Source organism: Aplysia californica, unplaced genomic scaffold (genome assembly GCF_000002075.1).
Source record: "Aplysia californica isolate F4 #8 unplaced genomic scaffold, AplCal3.0 scaffold00711, whole genome shotgun sequence".
Classification (NCBI taxonomy): domain Eukaryota; kingdom Metazoa; phylum Mollusca; class Gastropoda; order Aplysiida; family Aplysiidae; genus Aplysia; species Aplysia californica.
Window position 1 is genome coordinate 9,487 of NW_004797981.1, and position 27,795 is coordinate 37,281.

General features: G+C 41.1%; 1 protein-coding gene across 3 annotated transcripts in view; it reads left to right on the forward strand.

The window, feature by feature from the left end:
• The window catches only part of LOC101860772 (centrosomal protein of 162 kDa), a gene marked incomplete at its 5' end in the record, with an annotated part of 133,182 nt that overhangs the window by 8,587 nt on the left and 96,800 nt on the right, over window positions 1-27,795 (forward strand). Inside the window, 4 exon segments of one of the 3 annotated variants that reach the window (XM_013088260.1) lie at window positions 3,153-3,173; window positions 8,006-8,090; window positions 12,014-12,175; window positions 12,690-12,817. In XM_013088260.1, coding sequence (XP_012943714.1) covers window positions 3,153-3,173; window positions 8,006-8,090; window positions 12,014-12,175; window positions 12,690-12,817 — 396 coding nt within the window. 3 annotated transcript variants of the gene reach the window in all.

Sequence of the window (27,795 nt, forward strand, 5' to 3'; positions counted from 1 at the left end):
ATATTTATTTGTTGTCACTGAGAGTTGAAAGTTTGAAAATTATTGACCGCTTTTATGGCAACTTTTGCCATTTTTTGTGGCAACTTTTGGACAATAAAATGGCAACAAACGCAGATGCTAGGTCTCTGCAGTGTTCTAAATTTGCCTCATTTTCTTGGCCTTCGGTGTAAATACAGCACACTCGCAAACAGTGCACTCAGCAAACATGTGCTCCGTTCGCCCTGACAAAATTGTTAAGTGTTAGTTTCAGTAAGAGTTTTGTGACACTTTCAACCCAAATAGTTCATATGTGCCAAAGATTATAAGTGGTACAAGACTGATAGTAACATTCAGAGAAAAAAGGAGGAGAAATAAGAAAGATACAAGTTTGATAGGAAAGAGAAAAGACACAAGAAGACCCACCAGCCACCCATTGGACCAGATCAGAAACATAAACAAGAACTGTAGGTGATTGGCGAGAACAGGTGTCCTAGGGAAGACGAGTAAGCGGACTTTAAATTGACAGAGAAAGAAGACAGATTATCTGAGCTACAGCTTGAACCCGTTAGCCCTAGGACTGGTCCCATCTGTTCCCTTTAAGACACACACTTCGACTCACCAAACTCACACCACAGGCATATCTCAGTCACTCTTTCATTGGCAATCACTGCCACAAATATATCATGTTTGCACTTTTGTTAAAGAAACGCTAGAAAAGCTCCACCAACAAAACATAAAAACTTTAATCAACAGTGCATGTAGGGACGTTCACATAGACTATTATCCACATTTCATGCAGACAGCCATGCAGTACCAAAAAAAACAATAGATTTCCATACATTGATGACACAGGCATCAAAACTTATGAATACAGGAGACATTTTAATTTTAGTGAAAAAAGAACTTCCAAGAAACCACATTCTAGAAAATGGCTACATCCTGTGGATGTTAACATATGGGTTTGGTTTGGCTCTACATTATAAACAAAGTGGTCAACTCATCCATCCCTCTGTTGCCAAACTAGGGAGATGAGAAGCTGGGATACATAATAAAAGTTAAAAGTTATGATGCAGTCTTCGTTCAAGTCCAGAACTCATGCCCAGCGTGCCTCTGGCAAAGAAAAAGCTTTGATACTTATGAACTCCAACGATAATTCTTTTTTACTTTACTGAATGCGAAAGATGCAATAGTTGAATCTAAGCCTGGTATTTTGCAGGCTGAATGGGGCGAAGTGAGTCAAACAGAGTCTCGACACATCACACTGGTGTAGATCAGATCCCCACCGGGTCACATAGATCTAGGAGGATTATGTATTCATTTGAAACTGAAATTCACAGGCGTTCTCAAGTCTTTTGTGCAGTTTTGGCCTCACTCCCAAGAATTACTGTAATTGTAATTCTATACCCCAAACTACGCGTAACTCTACCTGTAATCCATATAAAGTTAGGCCGTCGTTATTAGGACTCGAGTCCGAATAACATTTTTTCATATTCGGACTGGAGTCCGAATAAAAAAAATTATTATTCGGACTCGAGTCCGAATATGAAAAAATGTTATTCGGACTCAGGTCCGGAAAAAAGGAAGTGTCTTCGTTCTATAGATCTAACGTTCAGTGCTACCAATTTTCTGCCATTTTTTAGTTTTCCCCACACCTTATCTGCCGATCCAATGCCCGCTGCCTCATTGATACCCCCCACCCCCCCCGTTTCCTACTTTCTTTGTTGTAGAAAAAGGTAAAATTGAAGATTAGCAGACCACCTGGCACCTGCATATTATGAGCTGTGTAAAAAAAAAAAGTCCGATTCGTTCAAATACACAAGCCTGTGTCATTCGATTGTTTACCAAGAAAAAGTTGTGTTGCTGTGTAGAGCTGAGAATACGGCAACTTTTGATTCCATAGACCAGCGCACAATTCATTACGTAGATCTACGTCAAGACTATCTTATTATTGTAATAATGATCAGTTGCCGGGGGGAAAAAGACTGACGCGTATGCGACGTTCAAAGCCCGGACCGATAGTGCCCCCCCCCCCCCCAAACCACCCTCCCCGACATGCACACAGCCACACGTGTGCAGGCCGCCCATCCGACCCCGACACACGCTAACGAGCCATCTTTAATTGCTTCTGATGACCTCTTGACAAATAAACATTTATTAGAAGAGCTATAACTTTTCAGGCCGGCCTCAAATTCATCATAAGATTAAAACTCGGCTCCTGCACAAAACGCCTTTTTGCCCGAAGTGATCCCGGTCTCTACCCAGCCTGAGGCGAGTCACGAGTGAGGCAGGACAGGAAGCCGGATTCACGAGTCACAGGAAGTCGGAAGTGATGTCATGCTGGACAAGAATCAGAGTCCGAATAACATTTTTTCATATTCGGACTCGAGTCCGAATAATCACTTCGATAAAGTTATTATCGTTATTGGAGTATTCTTAGGGCCAAAACCGTATAATACAAATGTGTCATGACAGGGTGGAATCAGGCGCTCGTCAGTTTTTGCAAAATTTTGGGGATTTCCAAAGCTGTTGTGTCCTCGGAAACTCCAAATTTACATAATTTTTTGTGTGCCTTTGATCGAAGTTTTTCAGTAAAATCCATGCATGAGTGTGTTTTTAAATAGGCATAAAAGATGTTGAGCCCAAGACTATAAACTGCCGGCTGAAAAATATCGGTTTCTTTGATTTCATTATTCTAATGAGGGCCAAATTCCACTGTCTCGTGACACAAATGAACTGTCGCATGGGCACAGAGATAAAACTTAACTGAATGACAAAGATGCTGAACTGGGAAAGGGAAACTAACTCTTCAGTTCTGGAGATCGATTAATGGGATGGTTTACTTATTTGGGCTATATATTGATCTTGGCATGTAACTTTTGTTTCAAGAAATCAAAAGCATATATCGGGCTCCATATGTGCGAATGTTTTTTTTTCACATAAAATGTTATGTACAAATTATGTCAACATTGAAACAACATTTTAATTTGTTTCTATTTTAATCTTAATGTATATTGAGCAGTTCTGTGGTGTTTTGAGAGCTAAGAAAAATTGATGTGTGTAATAATTTGAGAAACATGTAAACCCTCACAAAGAGAAAATGCTGGAACCCTGGAACCCCCACCCCCGCCATGATATAGACAAGTAATTCGCATGATATTTTATATCCACTCAAGGGAGCACACTGGAGTCAACGTGTAAGTATAACACATTGACAGAGTCATCCCTAAGCATGGTGTTTAGAATGAAGGCCAGCACACTTGTTGAATAATGCATAATGCTGCTAACCTTGTGTTTTATGAATTGGCTTTTTTTTTACCCCTTGTTGTGTTGAGGTTGATGGACACTCTGCTGCAGTGCACACGTTTTCCTCCCACATCTTCGTTTCACTACCTGTTTTCATCCTACTTTTTTCAGCCGTCACCTGTTTTCGTCCTACATTTGCTATATAATGTAACCGATTACCAAGTAAAGTAAGTCATTCAGTTAGACATCTTAATGCATGACAAAGCTCCCTCTAACAGGGCCAACGCCTTTAGACAATTCTTGGAAAAAGCTAATTATACCAATGACGGAGTGGTCATCAGTAAATAGCACCGATATGAATCTTACGGATATGTGGAGCCCCTTGAAAAAAAGTGACTTTGCTCCCAGTTCAAACGCAGTCCATATTTTGCGTGGTATTTGTGGCTGTACTGTTTTCCAACCTGTTTCAAACTATCGTAATACGGTGGCCATTGTTTATTGTCAAAAAATATTCTCCATTCATTTGATATACATGCCCATTCCATCAATGTTGGTGCTCCTCAATACACTCCGAAACATTTTTTAAAGTTTCTTTGATTAAACAGAATTTTGCCTTGTCTGATTTTTTTTAGGTTGATTTTGAGCGACCATATCTCTGGCGTCTTCTGTCCTGGTTGAAATTTTAAAAAAAATCTTTTGGACGCCACTGAACACGCACGCACGCACGCACGCACGCACGCACGCACGCATGCACGCACGCACGCACGCACACACACACACACACACACACACACACATACACACACACACACACAGCCGCGTGATTCAACTTCCTAAGAGACAAATTGTTCAGGAGAAGCAAAAAACTGTTTTATTTCCTTTATGCTATGAAGCTGAAATTCAGATATGATATAATGTGATGTAGGATAATGGTCTGTAACTAATTTTAAAAAGAAAGAGCTTTCTTACATAAGACCTACCAAAATCTGCGTGATTCAACCGCCTAAGTGACAGTACGGCAGCGTCTAGGCGTTTGAATCACGTTATTCAATGCCACTCGACGAGCGCCAATGGTCACTTGGTCGTTCGAGTTATCGACAAAAGCAAACCATATTAAATATAAGAGTAATGATAAAGTTAAGAGTAATTATTTCAGTTATTTGGTTGGGTCTTCTGGGGCAGGGCTGTTTTTGACCTCATGGAGTTGGTAAAAAAAAAGACCATTCATCTTAACATTCAATTTGTACTGGATGTTTTTGTTCAGTGTGTATCAAAGGCAACGAGTGTTTATGACAGTTTTTATTTCAACTATGTCTGAATGGTCCAGAAATCGAACATCGGGGGGGGGGGGGGGGGGGGGGGGGGGGCGGGGCGGCGGCGGCGGATACTGTCTTACTTTCTTAAAAACGTTCAAGATTATCCATGAGCACATGATAGACCAGACCATTTTTCAGGGACCTTTTGATTATACACTATGTGTGCTGTCCACTTCCATTTGCATTTGTTCCTTTTACAGGTATTTGAGTTCAACAATTTTGCTCTATCTGGTACAAATGTCACTGACTGCATTTGGCAAGATAGCGTTGTGGTCTGATAAGTACAGTCATCTTTGTATAATGAACGTGGCATATTAATTATTGTCAATAGGCTCCTCCAGGAAGTTACTGACTCAAGAAGAGATTTCACTGACAATCAATGGTCCTTCTCCTTGGTGCCAAACGTGACATTTCACCTCTTTGGTTACCAAATAAAAAAAAAAATATAGACAGCTAATTTGGTCCTGTTATGTTATAAAGCAGCAGATGCGTTCAACGCCGTACTAACTATAAATCCGCATCCTAGTCCATGCACACTAGACATAATCTGGTCTCATCCACTCGGTTTTATGCAAGCTTCATCTTATATTCTTTCTCCTACCTTGCATACATCACATTGAACCTTCAGACACATTCAATGACAGATTGGTCTTTTTGAATGTCTCTCTGAAAGATGTCTGGAACGATGTGTGACTCTTTCTGTTTTCTTTGGTACTCTCTATACAGGCCTCTGAGGCTTTGAAAATGATAGTCAAGATAGATTGTGCCTGTATTCTGTCTATTGTAATGGGAAAGCAATTTGGTCTGGTTTGTCGAAGAATTACTTATCACAAAATTGCTTGTCCTCTTGTGCTCTCTGGTAATGTGACAATTGTGGAGCTCCCATCTCCAAGTCATGTGAACTGTCTTTGCAACAGTCACGAATAACCACTGTGTGAGGGCAGTTGTACACAAATACATTGTTTTGCATATGGGTAGAATGTTTGAGATTTGTTTAAAATTGAAGTGCAGAGCTGGAGAGTTGAAGTTGAAGATGATTTGTTGAAGAGAGAATTTCCTGGGCGAATATGTTTATGAGTTGCTTCTTTTTTCTGTTGTGACAAATTAAATATCATCTACCCGGCACTGGTTAACTAATCAATGATTCAAGAATTGTACATGACAGACTCAGCAAGGGGCGCACACTTAAAGAAACTTAAGAAACGTGAAAAGTTGCGATAAAAATATTTTCCGATAGTTGTATCGAATGTGAAATTAGGGCCCCTTAGCTGTCAATCATAGACTTTTTTAAAAGTGCATTCGTCAGTAGCTTTTGCCACAATTTACCGACCTGGTTGGGGTTAGCTCTATGTTTCCCCAGCTCTGAGGTAGTAGAGAATCTTTGGTTGAAGGAAAGCAACTGCGTTTGAGGCCCAATATGACTGTTGTCGCATAACCAGTGGTCAGATTGACTATATTTATAGCTTAACCACTGGTCAGATTGACTATTTTTATAGCTTGGCTACTTGTCAGTTAGACCATTGCTTACACTTACCCCCCAAAAATATACAGGGCTTAATATTTATTTATATAATGTTTGTTCGTGTGTAAATGAAATCTTAACGTGTCAGATAATGCACAATTTATTCAGCTTTACTTTAAATCGGTATGCTACATGGACGAAACGTGCAAGGCTGCACGATGACTGGGTGAATAGTGAATACAATTTTAAGTGTCTTTTGGATGCCACTATATCTATCTGTCTGTCTGTCTGTCTGTCTGTCTGTCTGTCTGTCTGTCTGTCTGTCTGTGTATACACACAGTCGAACCTGCCCTGACGGCCACCTCTATAAGATGGCCTCCTGTACAAACGGCCACTTTCCATTTCCCCCTTGCGTTTTTTCTATATAATTTAACTGTGTAAAACGGACACCTGTTCAACGCGGCCGCTGCCACCATATTTTAACACACAACCTCTATAACTCCAAGCAATAACACCTGTCTTAGACGGCCACCTTAGTGACTCCATTACGTTTTGTCATAAGGGTGACAATAAAACGAAATGTATCAGACAAGGAAGACCGAATGCCATGTTAAGACAAACACATGGGTCGCCACCACTTGGCGAACGAGCGACGCTTCTGTCACAAGTTCATGTTGACATCCTTTGTTACTTTGTTACAGACTGGGTAAACAGTGACCACTCATCTCACTAACGATTTGTGTATAAGTTCTGGGTGGGGCTAATGGGTTATGAGGGATCACACGCTTACCTCACCAGCTGCTGAAAATTTGTAGCTATTGGTCAACAGTGGGAGGGGCCTACGCAACATGATCGGTTGGAGGGACTACCTAACAACAACGACAAGTGGTTGAATTATGACTGCTCGCCCACAACGCCAGGGGCCAATGCACAATTTATGACAAAACATAATAGAGTCACTAAGGTGGCCGTCTAAGACAGGTGTTATTGCTTAGTATGATTGGGGTAGTGTGTTAAATTATGGTGGCCGCGGCCGCGTTGAACAGGTGCCCCTTTTACACAGTTAAATTATATAGAAAAAACGCAAGGCGGGAAATGGAAAGTGACCGTTTGTACAGGTGGCTGTCTTATAGAGGTGGCCGTCTGGACAGGTCTGACTGTATAAATATATATATGTTTTTTCCTTTAAAAAAATATTGGTCCCTGTTATAGCTTGAAGTTGCTTTACTTTGCTAATTTGCTTCTGTTTTGATTTAATAATGTTTCCCATTTTGTTAATGCTGCTTCTTGCTTTGTGCCAGTAAAGTAGTGCGACCTGTTTTGCAATATTTTTTTTGTGCTTATGAATTATGCTTCAAAAATATTCATATTTTAGTTACCACTTAAGCGCCTCTGAGCAGCAAGAGCGTCATGTTGATTGAGAATGAATTGCTGGCTTAGTTTTCTGCCATGAGTTTTTCATTGTTGGGGATGGCAGGGTGAAAATGGATGGAATTAGAATTTGGATGGTTGCTCATGTCACTAGAATTTTAGTGCATACAATTTTCAGTACCCTTCAGAAACCTTTAACTGAAGTGTGAAGTATCTCACCTGTGTTAACCTAATAAATTGTAATAAACATGTTTGCTTCAGAAAATGACATTAGCATTTTTATGAACCAGTTTTTTATGCACTGTCTTTCAGAAATTGTTAAGAGCTCTGCCCTTATAGCATTTTTATATCGTTTTGCATGGTGAGTGGACACTCTTTTGTAGTTACCTTCTTTAGATTTTTTTCCAAGTTTACTTTATGTCCACTCATTTAAGCTGTGAAATACAGCTTTTATGGTGCCATTTATAACTTACTTTAAACTGCAACTGAGGTTGCAAATTTTTCTTTTATTCCTGTGTGTAGACACTTGATGCAATTATAGCATTGACACGCGTTTTTCTTATCAAAGAAACATAAGGACATACGAAATATACCTTTCTGCTGTACCATGGTCTTTGGTGTATCTGTTGTCCAGTTGGTCAAATCTCGGAAGAAAGAAGGCAGAAGTGTAAGCCGTCAAGAGTCAAAGCCAGCCTCTTTGCCATCAGAAGGAGACAGAGGTAAGTGTTTTGATTAAAAGCATACTTCCATTGAGTTTTCTAAAAAATACTGATTTTAAAGAAAATATGAATTTTTTAAAACCTACTTGACACAAAGTCGTTGTGAGGTTCTATTTGAAGTGCGCGCACGCGCGTGCGTGCGTGCGTGGGTGCGTGCGTGTGTGTGTGTGCGTGTGTGTGTGTGTGTGAACTGTCTGGGGAAAAAAGTGGCCGTCCTAGACTGGTGGCCGTCTTTGGCAGGATTGATCAAAATGAAGAAAACAAACCTAATCAAAATGAAGAAAACAAACCTATTGCCTTTTAAGGTGTCAACCAGAGGCAATTGCAGGTATAGGACTGCTATTGGTCCATTAATTTTCTTTAAATGCCTTTTGTAGGGAGTTTGGAAAGGTAGGTTTCGTGGCTGCTGTGAGTGAGCAACAAATTCCAGGGAATGTATCAGTCAGATGAGGAAGATACTGTGCAGTGCAAGGGTAAAACAAAAAAATGAAAAGAAATCGGTTAGGCAAGGAAGACCAGGTCCATGGTAAAAGAAATAAAAACATCACACTTCTGTCTCGAGTTAATGTTTATGTCCATTGTTATTAACTGGATAAACATAGCTACTGTCTATCTCACTTTTATGATTCGTATCGATTAGGCGTAATGGGCTGGGATACTGGATTTTGACGGTTCCCACTATACCCTCATTAACAGCTGAAAATTGGTTACCGATTGGTCAACTTGGATGAACATGTTCGAACTATAGGCTATTTTTGTAGGCTCTTTCAAAATACCCGTAAGGAAATGATCAAAGGGGCTCAAGTCGGGGGGGGGGGGGGGGTGTGTGTGTGTGGATATGCTAGAACCAGGCCGTCTAATAGCATTTATTTTAACCCTTTTCCTCCCCAAACCAACTCAAAACTTTTTCAGTACACTTAGAGATCCATCTGATGAGACAAGTGGTTTTACTGTCTTTGTTCTGAAATCAGAACGGCCCTACCATGCTCCTGTAGCTGAATGCTTTTAAGAAGATACATTTTACATTTAACTCAATTTTGTTGGGAAAATGTTTTTAAAATTTATATTTGAAATTTAAAACAATGGGTGAAAGGGCATTTGAATAACAAGGCCCCAAGATCTGGAATGCTTTACCAAGTACTTTAAGAGAGATCAAATCTTTTGATTCATTCACATGTCAGCTGAATTCGTATCCGTTTTTAAATTAATAAGATGAATATTTGGAATAATTTTCTTTAGTCAGAACACGTTTTATGTTACTGTCGTACGTTGTACTGTATTGTAAAGCGTTCAGAGCCTGTTTACTTTAATCGGGGTTGAGCGCTATATAAATGTCATTTATTATTATTATTATATTTCTCTTTAGTATGAATTGATTTTAAGTTATTGATAAATTTTATGTACCCTCTGTGAAATTCTGTTTTTTCAAAATAGTGTTGAAATTGGTGCAAAGAGGATCGAGCTATTGCCTAGGCTATTACCATTTAGGCTAGGCTCTTAGTACTAAGATAGTGTTGCCTTTAGGTAAATTTTTACTTTCATTCCTGCACACTGATGCACTGATTTTGGGGGCTCCCAACCGTATTCTTTTTTGCTTCAGATCATACAAATTATTAGGGCGCTCTCATGGCATAGAGGTTAAGGTGTTGGCCTCTCATTCAAAGGTCCCGGCTTCGAATCCGGGTAGCGACCTAAATATTTTCTTCTCTAAAAATGTTCTCCTTTCACCTCCTTTCCTGCTCTCTAGCAACATTCTGTCGTTTGCTTTCCTCCCCTCTTTCTGCCCCCACCCCCTCACCTCCTTTGCCCCCTCCTCTGGGCTCCTGACTCTTTCTGCAGCCTTTGTACAACTACTCCTTGGCTCCTTACTGCTGTCTTTTGGCCGCACCCCTGATCTTCTGGTAGGAAAGATCTACACCTAGCCTTCTCGGACAAGGGCGAAAAATATCGGAGGGCCTGTGTGCAAGTCATGCACGTTAAATATCCCTTGGTGGTCTAAAAACGATAAGAGTAGGCTTCGGCGCCACCTGGACAAAATTCAAAATTTCCTACCAATGAAAAAGTTTAATGTGTCCCGCGCGATCATATGACCTTAACTCATTCGCTACGTATTATTTTCGACTTGCGGACTAATTTTTTTTACGGAGGGCGAAATGAGATGACTAGTGCGCAGTTGACAGGTCTTTGGGGCCATAAATTCAAATAAATATCACATATTATATACCAACATTTTCAGTATGGTTTGTAGAATACATCTGTATTGTTTATTTGTGTATTTTTCAACTTTGGTTCCTGTAAGAGGCAATTATGCAACACAATTGTGATTGGCTGCGGATAAAATTTGAAAATAAAGAATTAATAATCTCAGGTGAAACTCAAAAAATATGTTTGCACCTAGTCAAATGATACATCAAAATAACCATAACTGTATATAGAACAGGAAAATATTGAAAACTGAGCAGTTTTTTACATACATTCCATAATATTTGTACATTTCGATCATAACATCTGATATTGAAAAAACATTTTGAAAAATAATTTTTAAAAAAGAATGACAAACAGAAAAAACACTTGTATCTTATATGGAATTATTCAGAATTACATTCGGAATAAACCTATACATGTCTTGAGTGGTACTTTTTGAGTAATTTCACCAAAAAGTAGTGATTTTGGGGAGAGAAAAATATTTTGACTATTTAGATCTAGGCGTAGATCTAGCACTCAAAAATATTGATTTCGCAATTACAGTGCACAGGCAATTTGAGTCCAATAGTATCAATATTATATAGAAGAGTCCTACATTTCTTTAGTGAGCAAAATAATTATACATTTTGTTGTGTAAAAGTACTAAGACTGGTGTCTGGGCTATAATTTGGGCTTTGCGATAAAACAAAGTCACATAAACTTCGAAATCGAGAGATTCAAAACTGAATCAAAACTTCCAATTTTCGGTGGAAACGCTTGACCCGGCAGTCAACATTATATTATGACCTTTATTTTTACATGGATATGTGGATTTGAATAGAAACCAAGCTGAAATTGAACGTCGGTTCTCGAGCCGCCGGGGGCGGCTTAGCGTACTGACAGCACTTTAGCCGCGCCGCCCCCCACGGCTCGGCGTAGCGAATGAGTTAAGCAGTTGCGAGCGCCGTAAAACACTTACGAAAAAAAAATATTATTGTATGGCCACTTAAACTGCCGAAAATCAGTTATTTTCTAGGAAATTTCAAAATATCCTTAAAGAAATGATCGAGGGGGCTCAAGTCGTGAGTGGGGGATGGGTCTTAGGGATGCTCGAACCAGACTGTCTAACAGCATTTATTATAAACCCTTTTCCTCCCCAAACATCCTCAAGATTTTTTCAGTACGGTTAGAGATTCATCTGATGAGACACACAGTTTTACTGTCTTTGTTCTGAAATCAGAATGGCCCTACCGTGCCCGTGTAGCTGAACGCTTTTAAGAAGATATGTTTTGTGTTTAACTCAATTTTGTTGGAAATGTAAAAAAAAATTGATATTTCTCTTCAATATAAATTGATTTTATGTTGTTGATTAATTTTACATGCCCTCTGTTCAAATTTGTTTGTTCAAAATTATGTTGAAATTGGTGCAGAGATGATCAGGCTGTCGCCTAGGCTATTACCCTTTAGGCTAGGCTCTTAATTAGTACTAAGATAGTGTAGCCTTCAGGTAAATTTTTACTTTAATTCCCGCACACTGATGCACTGCTGTCAATTTTTTTTGGGGAGAGTCTGAACGATGGAATCTATTTTAATTTCGAACAGGAGAGGAGAAAGGATGCTTCCCTGGGGAACACTTTTCTCCTGTTGGTGGGGGTCTGAAATCCATTCCTTTCATTCATTTTTATCGCTTCACTTTCAGTATGAAATTGTTGTGAAACTGTTCTGTTTTTGATCCACAGGTCGTCCTCTGCGAGATCGCTTTGCTCATGTCCAGAGCTCTGGCTATGGTCGACCCACGTCACCACCATCTCGACCTCCGAGGTCTAGGTCTGCAGGGAAATCCCCTTCAAAAAGGCAAAACTCATCCCCTGGAGGAAGTTCTCGAAGTCGTGGCAGAGGTAGTGGTGGAACTTACATTTTTACAAGTAAAAGCTGCATCAACAATTTGAAAAGAAAGTTTTGAGTGTGAAGAGGAGACTCTAATCACTTTCATGCTTGGCCCAGAACTTTTCGGAGCCTGCTGAGGCCGTCAAAAAACAAAAAGATTGGAACTGTTGTAGGCTCAGTTTGTCACTGTTTTTTGTTTTCAAATGGAGGTAATTTTAAAATTCTTTTTCATAATGTTTTGCCAGTGATTTATACTTTCTAATCGCAGGTGTATTTTTGTAAATAAACAAGATAATAGCATTTTAGTGAACGGAAGTATTTAGTTCTGTCAATTCTCTTTTTTACCCTGGCACATGAGGTTGAGAGGTTTAAGCCTGTGAAGGTGAAAGGGTTGATGTAGTCTTCAAAGAAAACATTAAGTGGTGCTTTTTTTGGTTTTTAAAACTTTTCCATAAAGTCCTTTTATGTGTGGGCTCTTTTCCCCCCCCCAAAAGCTTCTCATTGATTTCCCTTATTTTTCTTACTTAGGAAAAGATTCTTCTCCGTCTTCTGACTTGCAAAGAATCCTTGGCAGAGCTCAAGGCCAGGACCCTAACCTGGAGAGGTCAATTGAAATCTTCACCAAGTACATAACACAACACCTAGCAGCGGAACAAGTATGTTTGGGTGCCTGTTTTCATGCATGTAGATGTGTTTTACTGTATGTATTTATGGACATATATAAATTGTTGCTTTCATGATGAACTAAAACCATACTTTCGAGGTAGAGCACTGTAGTTTTCTTTTTCTGCCTCATGCCTGGCTTCAAATCATCATTCCTTTAATCTGTGTAATGTTAGACCTGCCACTCGTCCCGATTTAATTGGGATGTCCAGATTTTTTACCTCAAATCTCAAGCATCCTGATTATCTCTATTTTAATAAGGCGGATTTCATGTTGAGAACCCACAGACACTTTCCCAATTTTTTTCGGGATTTTGAACTTTTTCAAAGGGTTATGCAGGGCTGCCTAAATCTACCGATTTTTCCGGTAGATACCGATTTTGGGCCTGTTCTACCGCCATACCTATAAGGTGTCAAAACTACCGGATTTGCAATGAGTGCCGATAGAAGAAAAAGAAAAAAAAGCATTCTGCGGTGCTTCCATTTTTCTTTGTTTTTACGGAAATCCCTACTTTCCGAAAGTTCCGTACTTGCCACATCATCATATCAACTCCATGCGTTAGAAAGAGAGAGAGAGGGAGGGAGGGAGGGAGGGAGAGAGAGAGAGAGAGAGAGAGATCAGCACCTGCCTCCATAACTTGTCAGATATTTACGGCAACCCTCGGCAATAAGTTGTATTAGAAACTGCTAGATTGCGCTTTTCATACGCTCGACCATTGTCTTTCTGTGCTGTTCGGTCGGCAATAGTTTTTCACGTGCATATCGGCTAAAATCTGTCTACTCATGATAGATAATCTTCCTCCTTCTTTTCATTCATTCTTTCTTTCTGTCTTTCTTCAGGTTTTTGCTGGGGTTGGAAAATCTGTGCATTTAATTAATTTATCTAGAAAATAGAATTGTGAATGTAGAAAGAAAATCGTTATTGAAGCAAAACATTCTAAAATCTGTCTTGGTCTAGAGAATTGGTCAGTACCAAATGAGGATTCTACGCAGGGCGACTGTGGGAATTCATTACCCGGGAATCTGAAAAAAAAAATGGCTGAGACCCGAGAAAATGCACAAAGTCCTCAAAACCAAAGGCTACCGAGTTCATTATTTTACCAGTCGCGTTTGTGATATTACGGTCAGCTTTCCCCCGTCCGAGAGTACGTTTCACGCGAATAAGCGGTTGTGGCGGCAGGCGGAAGTGTAGGTGTAATACTGAGACTCCATCGGGAAAATCAAAATCTACTTTCGTTTTCGTTACCGCTCAGAATTGTCCAACAATAGTTTGTTAATGTTAAGATTTACCGTTAATAAAAAGGCTGGATTGTACTTTACCGGACCACCCGTCTCGGCCCGTAATTACTACGCACACCTAGTCTAACTTCATGCGGACAAAAGGTAGTTCCGCGGGCGACTTCGCGCACAGCGCAAGCCAGCGGCAACTGGTGAGGCGAGGTGAGCAAGAGGTGGTGGTTGAGGGTGTGGTAGGGGATTTAACTTTGATGGACCACCGTGTATCATACCAACAGTGGGGAGGGGGGGTTCAGGGGGGCTTGCCCCCCTGGAAACTATAATAAACACAAATGCAAAACAATAACATGAGCGGACAGTCGTGTTTACATATCAATGTAACAACAATGGGGGGTTTCAAGGGGGGCTACCCCCCTGGCGACAATAATTAAAAAACACACACCCACTTATAAACAATAACATGAGCTGACCATGGAACTAAGTGGACAATCAGGGTAGGTCTAATTAGCTGGCAGTGCGACCCGGCGGCGCACTGTCACGGAGACCAAAACCCATATTTTTACCCTCCTAAAACACAGTGTGATCATGCGTACACACAGACACTTGATATATCAGAAGAAAGAGGAGCTTTTCCTCTTTTTAGTGGTATTATTTATTTGAATCAACGATTCTTTTGAAAGCAAAATCTTGCGGGATAAAAGACAACACTATCGAGGTTTTCACTGTAGCGGCAGCGCGTTTCGTGTATTGATTTTTAGAGTGACCTCGGTTGAACAGGAATTGGGAGCGTATGGTATTAAATACTGCAATCTGAATCGTCGATATTTCAAGATGAGAAGACGCTCTTTCCGGTGATATATTTCTAAAGACTGTCCTTAAAGAATTAATAGAAGAGATTTGCGTGTGAAAACTTTCGGTGCTGTTTTTTTAATGGAACCAGTGATCGGACTGACTACGGAAATATATCGGCAGAAAGCCCATTCTTTCCTCTTCAAGAATAACACTGCCATTATACGCAAATAAACACCGGAAGCTCCCCGTCAGCTCGCAAGCAGGGCACCATGGCCCCGGTTTCGTATAAATTCTCTCTCCTTCCCTTCAGCAGAGATGCCAACCAGCACGAAGGGGACGAAGGCAACACCAGAGGACAAAAACTTAGAAGCAAATTTTTCAAAATTTTGATTAGAGTTTTTTGCAAAGCGCGTGTTGGTGCAGGCCGTGTGCGGAATCGGGACCCTTCATTCTTTGAAGTCTGTGTTATTGAAATAAAGTGTTCGCGTTTCATTGGATGGATGATAGTAAATTAAACCTACAGTGTATGTTGTAGCTTTTGGTTCAAGACTGGCAGATTTTCAGTGTCACTGCATCTTGCCCTCTCACAGTTGTTACAACTCGCACAGTGCATGAGTCTACTTTAGCCATTCAAGTTATTGCTCTTCTTTGAGTTTGAGCAATAATTTTAGTCTGTCAGCCCATAATATGAATCATGCTCCCCAGACTGGTGCTTGATAGTCGAAATTCTTGTTCTAGGCCCTTCCGAACGCTTAAAGCAGGATTAATTTTTTATATAATAATGAAAGGAGAATATTATATAATATACTGAAATACTTAAGTCAAACAAGACCCCAGTACGGCACTGAACACTGACATGTTTTTGACTGGATAAATGTATATTGTACGCGTGTGTGCTCCCTTTTTCGAGCTGATGAGCGGGTAAATTTTTTTCAGGAATTATTTCTGGACACCCTGAATTTTACTAGTTGGTCGGTCGGTCGTGGGGAATGCACATTCCCCCCTGAAAATACACATTTTCATATTTCCCAGTACTCATTTCGGTTTTCTGTGGTTGGCATCTCTGCATCAGCGCTGCCCGGCGCGCAGCCGATAAGCCGGTAGTCGCGAGTGGTGATTTTAACCTCCCCTTGTATTTCTTGCCGTTTTGGTCAAAAAGCCATGTTTACGTCAATAAATTTCCATCTTCTGGTTATTTGATAGCCCTGAAAAAAATTGAGCTTGTTCTCTATGTGCATAGGTGTGTGTCTACAGTTTTTGTGAATGTCTATTCAAATTTAACTCATTCACTACGTATTATTTCCGGCTTGTGGACGAATTTTTTTTCGGGAGGGCGAATGAGATGATGACTAGTGCGCAGTTAAAAGGTCTTTTGGGCCACAAATTCAAATAAATGTCAATATATTATATACCAATATTTTCAGTATGGTTTATAGAATACACAACTTTGGTTCCTGTAAGAGACGATTATGCAACACAATTTTGATTGGATGCGGATAAAATTTGAAAATAAAAAATTAATAATCTTTGGTGAAACTCAAGAAATATGTTTGCACCTAGTCAAATGATACATGAAAATAACCATAAATGAATGTAGAACTGGAAAATATTGAAAAGTTTGCAGTTATTTACCTACATTCCATATTTGTACATTTTGAACATAACATACGGTATTGAAGAAAAAAATTTTTTTTTTGTAATCTTGAAGAACGATCACAAACAGAAAAAAACCCAACTCGTATCTTATATGGAATTATTCAGAATTGCATTTGGAATAAACCTATACATGTCTTGAGAAGCACTTTTGTGTAATTTCATCAAAAAGTAAGGAATTTGGGGGAGAACAATATATTTTGACAATTAGATCTAGACCTAGATCTAGCACTTAAAAATATTGATTTCTCAATAACAGTGCAGAAAAGCAGAAAAATAATAAAATATATGAAATAAAACCCAAACTAGAACAGCGAAATCCTTCGGATCTCTCCAGAAGAGATAAAGTCATTTTTACTCGATTGCACATCGGACACACGGCCCTGACCCACAAATACCTCCTACAGGGAGATGAGAAGCCGTTCTGTGTCGGATGCGACACATATTTTACCATTAGACACATCTTAACAGAATGTCTAGACTTTGGAGAGATCCGAAGAAAATATTATAAATGCAAGAAATTACAAGATATTTTTTCCGTCGTTGTTCCCAGCAAAATTTTGAATTTTATGAAGGCCATTGGCCTTTATGGCAAATTGTAAAATGAAAACGTACTATTTAAAATTTTTATTGTTACTTAAAAGAGTTGTTTTAAATCACAAATATATTTACACTGAATTTAAATATTTTAACATTTTAGCATTTTAAAGTCAATTAGTTAACCAATCGTGGAGTGAACTTTTGCGAAAGTAAACAACAGTTGCGAGCGCCGTAAAACCCTATACTACATACATACATACAAAAATGAAGCTATATGTATAAATTCAGTATCAAAATGCTCAGAATGATAAATTCTATAAGGTGGTGCAGTTAACTATGAAATCAGAGGACTTTGAAATTTCAGTTTGTGGTATTTAAGTTGGAACAGGCTGAGCCTTGCTTCGCAGCACTCGCCAAGTCACGAGCAGGGCCGCGGGGGTAGCAATTATGCAAATGAGCTCTCGTGCGCATCTCTCGCCCTCCATTGTACTTTGGCGGACAAGAAGTAGGCCTAGCCTAGCAGAGTCGCAAGCAAATAAGAATAGTGGACCACGTGATTAGATTGACCAATTAGACTCAAGGTGTCAGGGTTGTGGGTCCAAGGGACACGGTGGCATGGTCGTAATGACTGAAAAACCCGGTAAGAGACATCAGTTGATTGTTGGCAGTCGAATGGTGAGGATGTAGAAAACTGAGTTGGAGAGTGAGTAGGGGAGCTTGGAAAGGAAGAATAGCGGGCCACTAGGCACCAGGGGCGCCATAGCGAAAGTAGTTCCGACTGGTGGTCCGGTAAAGTACAATCTTACCAATAAAAATTATTAAAAGGCAGTTTGTGCATAAAAAACACAGTGTCGCCATACAAATTAAATTGATATTCTCACTGATGTCTCTATAATGGCAAAAAAAAAGGAAGAAAAAGAAAACAAGCATCCTCCGATTTCTAGATTGTTGGGACCGCCGTCGTGACCGGTCAGTGAACCTGTGAGAGTTCGAGAGTACGGCATGAGTAAGGGACCGGCCAGTAGTTGTTGGGGAAAGCCTAATCAAAGTTCATTCAAAGTAGGAGCGTTGCAGGGCTTCGAAATTGAGGGGAGGTGTTTGACGCAATAAAGTCTACGGCAGCAGGAAAAGGCTGCGGTGCAAGAAACTGTTGCTAAAATAAAAACGATAAGTGGAAGTGGTTTTGACTTTGACTTTTGACAGTCGAGTGCGTAAATGAGGGAACATTAGAGCACAGGCTTGATTGTATCTTCAAGATTGGTGTTCTCGGATTTGTCAGTGATGACAAATTGAATAGTGGCAATGAGGAAATGCCATTTTCAACCCTCGGAAAGATGTTGGATGCCTATGCACCATGATGGCTTGTTGCTGATTAAAAACTGGTACTGTGATTTAGCATTTGGAAAAAAATCAATACCTAATCCATGATGCTGTGATTCACTGATTGCCAGGTTTTCAGCATCACTATATCCCACGCTCTCTCAGTCCTTCCAGCTCCGGCTCTCAGTACACGCTCTTTTTTATTTTCACTTTTTGCTCTGCCGTAAACCAAACTATAAAGGTTTTATAAATAAGTTTTGTCTTGCATGCTTTTCAAAATGCGTGATTGCTGAAACCAAACATGGTTTTGGCAGTTGATGCTCTAATTGCCTCTCCTCAGGCCCAGATCAGGATTCATTTTGTATTTTTAGGGTAGAACTAGTTAAAATTAATTGTCTGTCATACCTAAGTCACAAAGGACTTCTCAGTGTCCTCCTATACTAATGTCGGGAAATATGTTTTATTTATAGTTTCTATTGTTATGGGCTAGGGCTTTTGAAGTCATTTTGGCAATCACCCTGCACTCAATTCCAGATTCAATACTAAATGATAGGTGCCTTGAAGGATAGTCCATAAATGATTTAAAAAAAAAAAAAACTCGCCTCATTTCATACACTGTGTTCATCTTAACTTGTGCACACCCAAACACCCCCTTCCCCTCCCCACATATATAAACCCACACAAGAGCATGCGCACATGCACACACAGACACACACACGCACATGTGCATGCACAAACAAGTTTTTCCAAATATAATTACTTAAATTACCCAATATCACAGAAAGCAAGCGCGTGCAATGGGACAACGATCATCTTTTTTTTTCCTTCTTTGTCTTTGTGCTACCTGATTTTGGGCCAATCTACCTGAAACTGACCCTGAATCTACCTGAAATGGGAACTTTGAGGTAGGCAGCACTGGTTATGTATTTTATATCATTGTTAGAGAAGCAGCAAAGGCTTTTGAAAAAAGTTATTTAATGAAATGTAACCTTACCTTGGTGCAAGCAACACAATCCATGAATGCCCCCCTTGGGTTGGGGGAATATAAATAGACCCACTACCCCGTCTGTAGGAGGTGAAACCCCTCCCATGACAAAGTGTCACACACGGACCCCAACCCTCTGGGATCTGTGTGCAATGCCTACTTTGGTGTATCTTCCTTTTCTCCTTCTTTCTTACTTCTTCTATCTCTTCTTCCTTCGCTGACCTCATGTTGAACAAAACTAGAGGTGATCCATCTCAGAGTGGGCGCCTTGTTGACTGAGGTGCAACCCGTGCAAAGGGAAACCGGGTACCTGGCGGTTGAGGTGAGATCAGTCTACGGACTGTCCCTCACCAACACACCTCTTTGGCCTAGGTTTTCCTCTTAGACAAGAGGGTGGCATGGTCTATGCCACTCAATCGGTTGGGAGCTGAAACCCCTTCAAGGCCTGGGTCAATCTTGACTGGGGGGGGGGGTCTTGTACGCTCTCGTGAAGAGTATAACCCCGGGGTAGCCCTGGCACAGGTCTGGCTATCTGAGCAATGTGCCCCTTTGTTGGGTTCGATGGGGGGTGGGGAGTCCCGGAGCAGAACCATCTACAAATCTCACATGAAATCTAAAATCCCCAAAGACCCTTCCCCAGCTCCCAACGTTTGCAAAAAGTCTCGGCTCACGGAAGTGGGTATGGCCGCTAGGCCGAGCAAACCATCTACCTCTTCTGCAAAAAGGACCTTTACGGCTGCCTCTTCCCAGGGAGCTTCCGCGGCAGCCGTACTTGATCGTCCGCAGCACGGATGAGTAGAAAAAGATCACAGATCTCAACCTATTTAAGACTGGAGATGCACTAAGACAGGTTTTGGGATACATTCCTACAAATGTCCAGAAATTGTCCTCTGGTGCACTCCTCGTCAAATGCGCATAGGAAACAGAACTGGCCAGACTTGAGAAGATCAAAACCTTCGGTGGTATTCCTTGTTTATCTGAGCGACACCAAAAGTTCAACCAGTTGAAGGGTGTGGTCCACAGCCATGATCTGAAGGACTACTCAAAAGAGTAAATTGTGGCTAATTGTGAGGGTATGGTCGGAGCCCGCCGGATTACTCTTCGGTGGGAGGAGACCACACTTGAAATGAATACGATTATTCTAACTTTCGATTCGTGCCGCCCTCCAGCCACCGTTCGGGCATCATACTTTGTCTTGGACGTTCGACCCTTTGTGCCAAACCCTCTATGCCGTAGCCAATCATGATGCCGACTTGCAGTCGTGTGTCCTCGCTGTGACAAGACTGGGCATCCTGAGAAGGAATGCATGGCTAGTCCTTGCTGCCCAAATTGCTAAGGCCAGCACACAGCCTTCAACAAGGATTGCCCGACTTGGATCCAAAAATGCGCAATCCAAGAGTACAAAGCACAAAATGGCTGCTGTTTTCAGGAAGCCCGCAAAGCTGTCTGCCCACCTGTCCCGTGGCTGGTCATATGCGAAGGCAGTCCAGCCAGTCATGAGGTCAGCCAGTACTTCCACTGTCAACCTCCCAGAGCCCGCGGTCAACAGGTGAGTGTGTACTCAGAAAAAAAGGTCTCTCCTACTCCTGTGACAACCACCTTTGAGGTGCCACTTTCTAACCTCTTTGGAGTTTTAAGGGAGGATGGGGTGGACTCTTCCTCAACCCCTCGTCTTCCCCTCTCCCCTCTTCTATCCTTCTTCTTCCTCCTCCTCACGCCCCACCCCTCTTATTGAGTGTGAAGTGCCCCCTCCCCCCTTTCCCCAACCACCTACCCCGCCTTCCCAGCCCCCTCCGTCTGCTCCACCTCTCCCTATCCCTCCAGCAAGAACCCTCCTACCAATGGAGGATGACAGCTCCGATCCCCCTCCCCGGTCTGACCACGGGAGGGGCGGAGCCCGTCACTCCTCCCCCAAATTCCTCAAATTTCCCTCTAGGCCGCCGTCCAATCAAGGACGGCAGCCTAGAAAACCCTCTGCCTCAACCGCAAGGAGGAGTCAGAGTATTATTTCGAAGCCGGGGCCTGTGAGCTCCAGATTAAAAAAGACTTCATAATGGCAGTCGTGCAATGGAATGCTGGCGGACTCCGACCTTCCTTTGCAGAATTGCAACACCTACAGGCCACACTGTGCCCACTTGTGGCCTGTATCTAGGAGACAAAGTTTGCCCCGGTTTCAACCTTAGACTTGAGAAGATTTACTGCGTATCATCATATTTACACTCAGAACTATGGTGGAACCATCATCTACACCGACAACAACACACTGCACAGACAAATACATCTTAGGACGACCCCCCAGGCTATTGCCGTGCGGGTCACCCTGCACAGACTAATCACAATCTGCTCCATTTATATCCCACCAATTTACCCCCTCAAAATAATTCAAGTAAATAATTTAAAGTTCCAGCTACCAAAGCCCTTTATTTTGCTAGGGGATTTTAATGCCCATAGCCCCACAGACCAGAAAGGAAAAATAATAGAAGATTTTATTTTATAACAACTTCTCCCTCTTAAATGATAGATTTCCCACTTACAGAAACAGATCCTCTTTTGGCACTTCATTCCGTGACCTCACCTTTTGTACCCCTGACCTAGTCCCGGATCTTGAGTGGTCTGTGCTGGATGACCATATGGACCATTTCCCAATTCTTTTAAAAAACAATAGCCTTCGAAACGACACAATCCCAGAATGCTTCAATTTAAAAAAGCACGCTGTGATGGGTTCGCCATTGAATGTTCCCAGATTTTGAACCCCACTTTCGACCACAACTACAACAAATTCTATGAAACGCTTCTAGAAATATGTCACATATACATACCAAAAACATCTCCAAAACCCCGGAAAATAAAAATCTGATTCTCTGGGGAGTGTGATGACTGTAAAGAAAAAGAAGACAGCATACAGGATAGCCGTCGACAACACCACCACCGAAAACAAAATTTCTTATTTAAAAACTGGAGCTGAGGCCACGGCGCACCGGCAGTGGAATTTTAGTTGTTGCGGGGGGGTTTCCCCGCCGAGCGCATTATCACATCGGGGTCACGGGGCTCAGCTCCCTGTCGCCGCTCTGTCTGGGCCGACTTAATTTTTGGTACTTTTCAACATACAATTTTAGGTGTATCCTTGTATTTATGGTAATTCTCATTAAGTGCACCCAAAGCATGCATTTCTGCTCTTGAGACTCAAAAAAGAAAGGACGTTGTAACTTGTCTGGTTATTTCGTTAGACGTGCTGAAGTCGGCAATGCTAAATTGTAAATTTTTTTTTACTAGCGTGAATGGAAAAAAAATGAATATAAAAAAAAGCCCTCGACAAAATTTGTCGAACTTTTGGAACATGAACGATATAGCATTGGTGCAGATACTCAGAAAAGATGGTATCTGCGCATATAATAGAAAGCTGTAATTTTGCAACTTTTTCCATCGGGCATACAATTCGCTATGAAGTAATTCCTCCAAATACAACTTTATGTGTCTAATATAATGGTGAATAATCGCATATTTTTTCGAAAGTTTATAAAAGTTACCATGAAGTTTCTCTGTGAAAAGTACAAATCGATTTTAGTGCCAGAATACATCTTCAATGTAATACACGAACAGTATCTGTTACACTCCAGAAATTCCTTACTTTTCTTAAAACGTTAAGTCTAGGTTTTGTAAGTTGACTGAATAATTTGGATGACTTCTCGTAATTGGGTTATAAGAATAATTTCTAGCTTTCTAGGGACACTGAATCAGCACCAGACTTTTCCAGCTTTTTTTTTCGTTTCCATGACCATTTGCAATAACTGACAATTTGACTGATTTCTTTACATTCATAATTGTGTCCGCGCATATTTCCTACACAAAAACTAAGAATGAATGTGTTAGCTGTCATTATTTTTATTCCACACAAGAAGTTTATCTCTACCCATGTATTTACATGGTTTTGTGGGGTTTTTTAATCGCTTATATTATATCTTTTTAGTTGTATGCAGGCTGCCACAGACACAGCATGATTCATGAACAAACGCAGAGTAACTTTCTCTTGTTTAATAGTAAAATAAGAGCTAACGCTGATCGTCTTTAGTTAAAAAATGCAGATGTGCATCTTTCTTCTTATAACTTGAATATTACTACTCGCACAGATTTCTCATGGTAAAAGACATGGTATTCGTAGTCCGTTTGACACAGATTTTGGAGAGATCTGTCGTGCCTTTTTAAAATTAACAATCATTTATTCATAAGTTTGTAACTAAAATAGGACAAATTGGGTACTCTACAAACACTTGTCTAGAACAAAAACTAAGGCACAGAAATCAACCATTCTAACGCAGAATAAATCTCAAGACATTGAGCTTTTAGTACATCCGCGTAATGGTTTGCTATGTGGGATGGGGAAGAAGTTACATTGTTTTAAACATAGTCAAAAAGACAAACTTCCTAACCGACACCGGCAAAGTCGCTTCAGAGCTCATTAACCCCGTGACCCCGAGCTGGGGAGCTCCGGCGGGCTGCTGAGTCACGCTTACTAAAGGTAACAGAATCGGGCGAAAAGTGACGCCGTGAGGCACACAGATGCCTCAGGGAGAGCAAAAGACAATCCTTCAGAAAGTACTTTTCCAAAATCAACAGTCAGACACCACTCAACCAAATGTTCAAAATCGCAAAAAACTTTTTGGGTAGACGCACTGACTCCATCCGGCATTTCAGGGGCCAGATGGAACCACAGCTGAAACACAGGTAGACTTCGCAAACACAATAGCTACGTCTCTCTCCAAAAACTCATCCTAAGCAAACTACAACACCACCTTCCAAAACCCCAAAACTAACAGAGAACAACAACACCTGAACTTCCACTCAAACAACACTGAAACCTACAATGCAGACTTCACATTAGACAAACTGACATCGTGCATCTCGTACCTGGACAATACAGCCCTGGGTCCGGATGACATTCACAACCAGATCATAAGACATTTGCCCACAAAAACACTTACACCCTACTAAACACTTACAACGACATGTGGCGGTCACACTCTTTTCCATAGTCTTGGCCAAACCTAACAAAGACCACACACACCCATCCAATTACAGACCAATAGCACTAATGAGCTGTCTATACAAACTTATAGAAAAAATGATTCACATGCGACTCGTGTAGTTTCTGGAGACGACGGGCTCGCTGAGCAGTCTCCAGTTCATATTCAGGAAAACATGATCACCTTGTTCATCCGGAGACCTTTATACGCGAGACATGCCAAAGGAGGCCACATGATCGGCATCTTTTTTTTTTTTACCTAGAAAAGGCCTTCGACACAACCTGGAATTACGACATTCTCAGAGACCTGCATGCTCTCGGCATACGCGATCACCTCCCTGCCTTCATTTGCAATTTCCTGAAGGACCGTTCCTTCCAGGTTCGTGTCGGATCCTACCTGTCAGACCCCCACCAACAGGAGGAAGGTGTTCCCCAGGATCTATTTTGATCCTTTCTCCTCTCCTATTCGAAATTAAAATAGATTTCATCGTTAAGACCCTTCAAAATAGCATAGACAGCTCGTTATACATTGTCAACTTCCTGATATGCTGCCGTCCCAAAAATCCTCAACTATGATCTATGGAAAAGCAGCTTCAAATACAGCTGCAAACACAGCTGCACAAGCTTGAAAATTGGGCAAATGATAACGATTTCAAGTTTTCCCCGTCAAAGATGGTTGCCGTGCACTTCTGCCAATCAGGCAGACGTGTACTGCAGCCGGATTTTACGCTATATTAGGAAAGGATTCATGTCCAGGACCAGGCTCGTTTCCTTGGCATTATATTTGACAAGAAACTCACATTCATACCACAGAGAAAAGACCTTCCTGTGAGGTGCCAAAAAGCTTGAAACGCTTTGAAAATGTTATCAAATCTGGGCGGGAACTCAAAGCACCTTCTCTACCAATGCATTTCTCTTGTCCGATCCAGTCTTGACTACGGTTGTTAAGTCTATGGATCGGCAAAACCCCACGTCCTAAAAATGCCAGACCCAGTACAAAACCAAGTACTCCGCCTCACCCTGGGGGCTTTTCGCACTTCTCCAGTGGAGAGCCTCCAGGCCGAGGTTACAACAAAAAATACATACTTTGACTCAAATCAGGAAAAGTATCGTGTTGACATGGCTACCTAGCTATTTCGGCATCCAAAGAAACATGCAGGTGGATCTCCTGGCGAAGGAATCCTTGTCCCTTCTGTTGGGGACACACTCTCCCACAGACTGACTTTAAAGATAAAGTCAAAAAGTACATCTCCAATCTGTGAGAGACACATTGGAAGAAACAATTAAACAATAAACTTCACATCATTCTCATACTTGGTCCATGAAAACCTTTGGGCCATTTCAGAAGAGACGAAGTCATTTTTACTCGACTACGTATCGGACACACCTCCCTGACACATAAAGTACCTCCTTGAGGTAGATGAAAAACCGTTCTGTTTCGGATGCGACACAGATTTCTCCATAAGACACATCTTAACAGAATGTCCAGACTTTAAAGAGACCTGAAGGAAGTATTTTAAATAAAAAAATTGTAGATCTGATCTCTGTCGTTGATCCCAACAGAATTCTCGATTTTATGAAGGCCATTGGCCATTATAATAAACAAGCTGGGCCCCCTTTCGATGAAAGGAATGATCAGTGCATTAACATCAACTGAAAGTCATTGGCCTACTATATTTACCCTCTACTGGAATGGAGCAATAAATCTTGAGAGAAAAGTGACACATGTGTTTCCAAGTTGCCAAATATATAATAGACAAAGGAGTCCAGAAAAAGCGATGATGGGCATCAAACGAAAGGATCACAGTTGAATTTAGCACCAAGTAAAAAAAGAAAACATGAGGCTAGATCTATACGGGTCGCACACTTAAAATAGCGCTCAGTATTGCGCGACAACGCGCAATAGTATCGAAAGGAAGTACGACTTGAATTAACCAAACCTGGCGGATTTTCTAAAATTTTTGCAGCTTTTTGCAGCACAACTGTCTCAAAACTGAAAAAACGAAGGGCGTCATGATCTGGAGAATATTTTAAAGAACCTTTTGGCGAAAACCGCACGTCGATCAATGCAGCCATTAAAAAGCCTTTTGAATAGCAAAATTCGGCCACCACAAATAGATAATAGATTATTTAAAGTGTTATTTTAAAACCGAGATTTTACCACAAATTTAAAACATTTTTATTGAAATATTGACCTCAACCAGGTCGTGCTATAAATTGTTGTGAATGCAACCAACTTGTGTTTCGTGTGTTCATATAACCATATGTAGTTGCGAGCGCCGTAAAACTCTTACTAAACATGTCCTCAGAGAAATTTGCTCCCACAACTTGCGTGCGCAACTTTTGCCCCCAGCGCAACTTTTGTGCAACTATTGCCATTTTCGTGAATTTGCTAATTTTAGCCAATTTTCAGCAAAAGTTGGAAAAATAATAATAAAATTTCGTTACAAATAACCAAAACTTTCTTCCATGACTAAAAATGACGACGCCTGGGTGGACAATGCGCACCTGAAATAGACTACCACTTCCTTTGTACGGGATGCCTAGTGCCCATTGCGAATAGGCTATAGGATCGGGTAGGGTCAAGTCGGGTCGAGATGATTGCCCGACTTGTCGCCTGAAAACAAACGCGTTTGTTTTTGAGGCAGCGAGTTAGGCGCGATCGACTTGTGCCACGATAGCCGCTTTGCACCCGCAATCTGGCAAGCAAACGGACCCGATTCCCCCAAAAGTCTTGTTTGGACTGAATCATCTTCTAGCTAGATTCTAGATCTAGGGATAGACACTCGATCATCTAATTACTTAGCTTGCTTGGTTCCGTAGCACCGGGTAGATAGATCTAGTATAAAAATTTGTGAAAGATTTAAATCTTAAGCCCCGGTTACACGTAACGATAAATTGTACCAAAACTGGACGATCTAGCGATCATACGATAAATCGTTAGGTGTAACCACAAAATTGTACAAAATTTGGATGATTGAACGATGGTTTGGAGACTCAGGTGAGAAATCAGGTACTGCTTTATATTTTCCGTGCCATCACGGTCACACTTGAGCGAGACGCGCTGTGACGTAGATTCACTTTGAAATTTGCCGCCGTGCAGAACTAAACTCAGGGCTCAAAATTTGTTAAATAATTATCGTAGGTAAAAACTGATTTCATATTCGGAATCAGCGTCTCAAAATAAGCAAAGTTTTCCGTGAGGAACCTGATTTGGGGGGTTATTATGTATATTTTAGCAATTTTATTGTTTAGTTGATCGTCAAGGGTGAAGCTGTGCATCAAGGTCACTCGGTGCGTTGCACATCTGCCGTCAAGTCATAGCTTCCGGTTCTACACACCACACGGTACAGTATGGCCATCTTTTTTTAAAGACTGTTCTGCTAGATCAAAATGTACAGGGAAAGGCCCGGAAAAGGGGGGGGG